At 35.4% G+C, this 936-nt stretch overlaps 1 protein-coding gene across 1 annotated transcript in view; it reads left to right on the top strand.

Annotated features, from left to right (window-relative positions):
• LOC119587740 overlaps window positions 1-930 on the top strand; it is a gene marked incomplete in the record, with an annotated part of 5,279 nt that extends 4,349 nt beyond the window's left edge. The window contains 1 exon segment of the mRNA XM_037936426.1: window positions 1-930. Within this exon segment, the coding sequence (XP_037792354.1) occupies window positions 1-9 (9 nt within the window).
• Between the last annotated feature and the right edge of the window lie 6 nt (window positions 931-936).

Genomic DNA, 936 nt, shown 5'->3' on the forward strand with positions numbered 1-936 from the left:
ATTTCATAGTCCCCAAGACTACACTAGCTAATGCCTCTTATGATAATAGCCCCCCGGTGTATGTGTGAAGCATATTATACAATGTGTAGTTGAGAGAAGAGATGAGTTTTTATTGTGCTATTGAAACTAAACCCTTCATTACTCTCAAATGACGTAGGGTCTTCTCCCCACTCTGTCTCAGTCACTTGCAATGTCATCATTAGAAGACATTGCTCATGCAAGAAGTCTTTGCTGCTTGGACTGTGTGGCAGTGCAGTGTAGAGGAGAAATGAAATTATCTGAAAAGCGAATATGCCTTTAGCAAATGTAAACAGCTTTCCTTGTGCCAATTTGGTTTCTTTTGTAAGTTTAGAGGAAAAGATTTCTTTGTTTTTGTTTACTTATTCACTTTAAAGTTGTTTTTATAATATGAGATCAGTTTTTACTTTTATGAAAGATTATATTGGAACATTGTACAAATTCACTTTTGCTGTAATGCAATAAATTTAAAAGTAGATCATCTTGTAAAATAACATTATTTTCATTTGGAAGTAGATTACAAAACAGAAAAATTAATCTACATAGTAGTTAAAAGGATTACTTTCCAAGTCCCTTTAGTTTTAGATGGGCTCTTATGATAATAGCCCCCCGGTGTATGTGTGAAGCATATTATACAATGTGTAGTTGAGAGAAGAGATGAGTTTTTATTGTGCTATTGAAACTAAACCCTTCATTACTCTCAAATGACGTAGGGTCTTCTCCCCACTCTGTCCCAGTCACTTGCAATATTTGTTTACAGTGTTTAAGATGCCTCCTGTCTTGTCTTAAGGTTTCTTGTATACTAGAGGGGCTCCAAGATGATCCTCTGGGTTGTTTTGCTTGAAAATGAATTTGTAATGTAAGTTTTGCAGATAGTGCATCTGTCTGATTCATACTCATTAGGTCATGTGCCATGGC

This window comes from Penaeus monodon, chromosome 23 (genome assembly GCF_015228065.2).
Source record: "Penaeus monodon isolate SGIC_2016 chromosome 23, NSTDA_Pmon_1, whole genome shotgun sequence".
In the NCBI taxonomy this organism is placed as follows: domain Eukaryota; kingdom Metazoa; phylum Arthropoda; class Malacostraca; order Decapoda; family Penaeidae; genus Penaeus; species Penaeus monodon.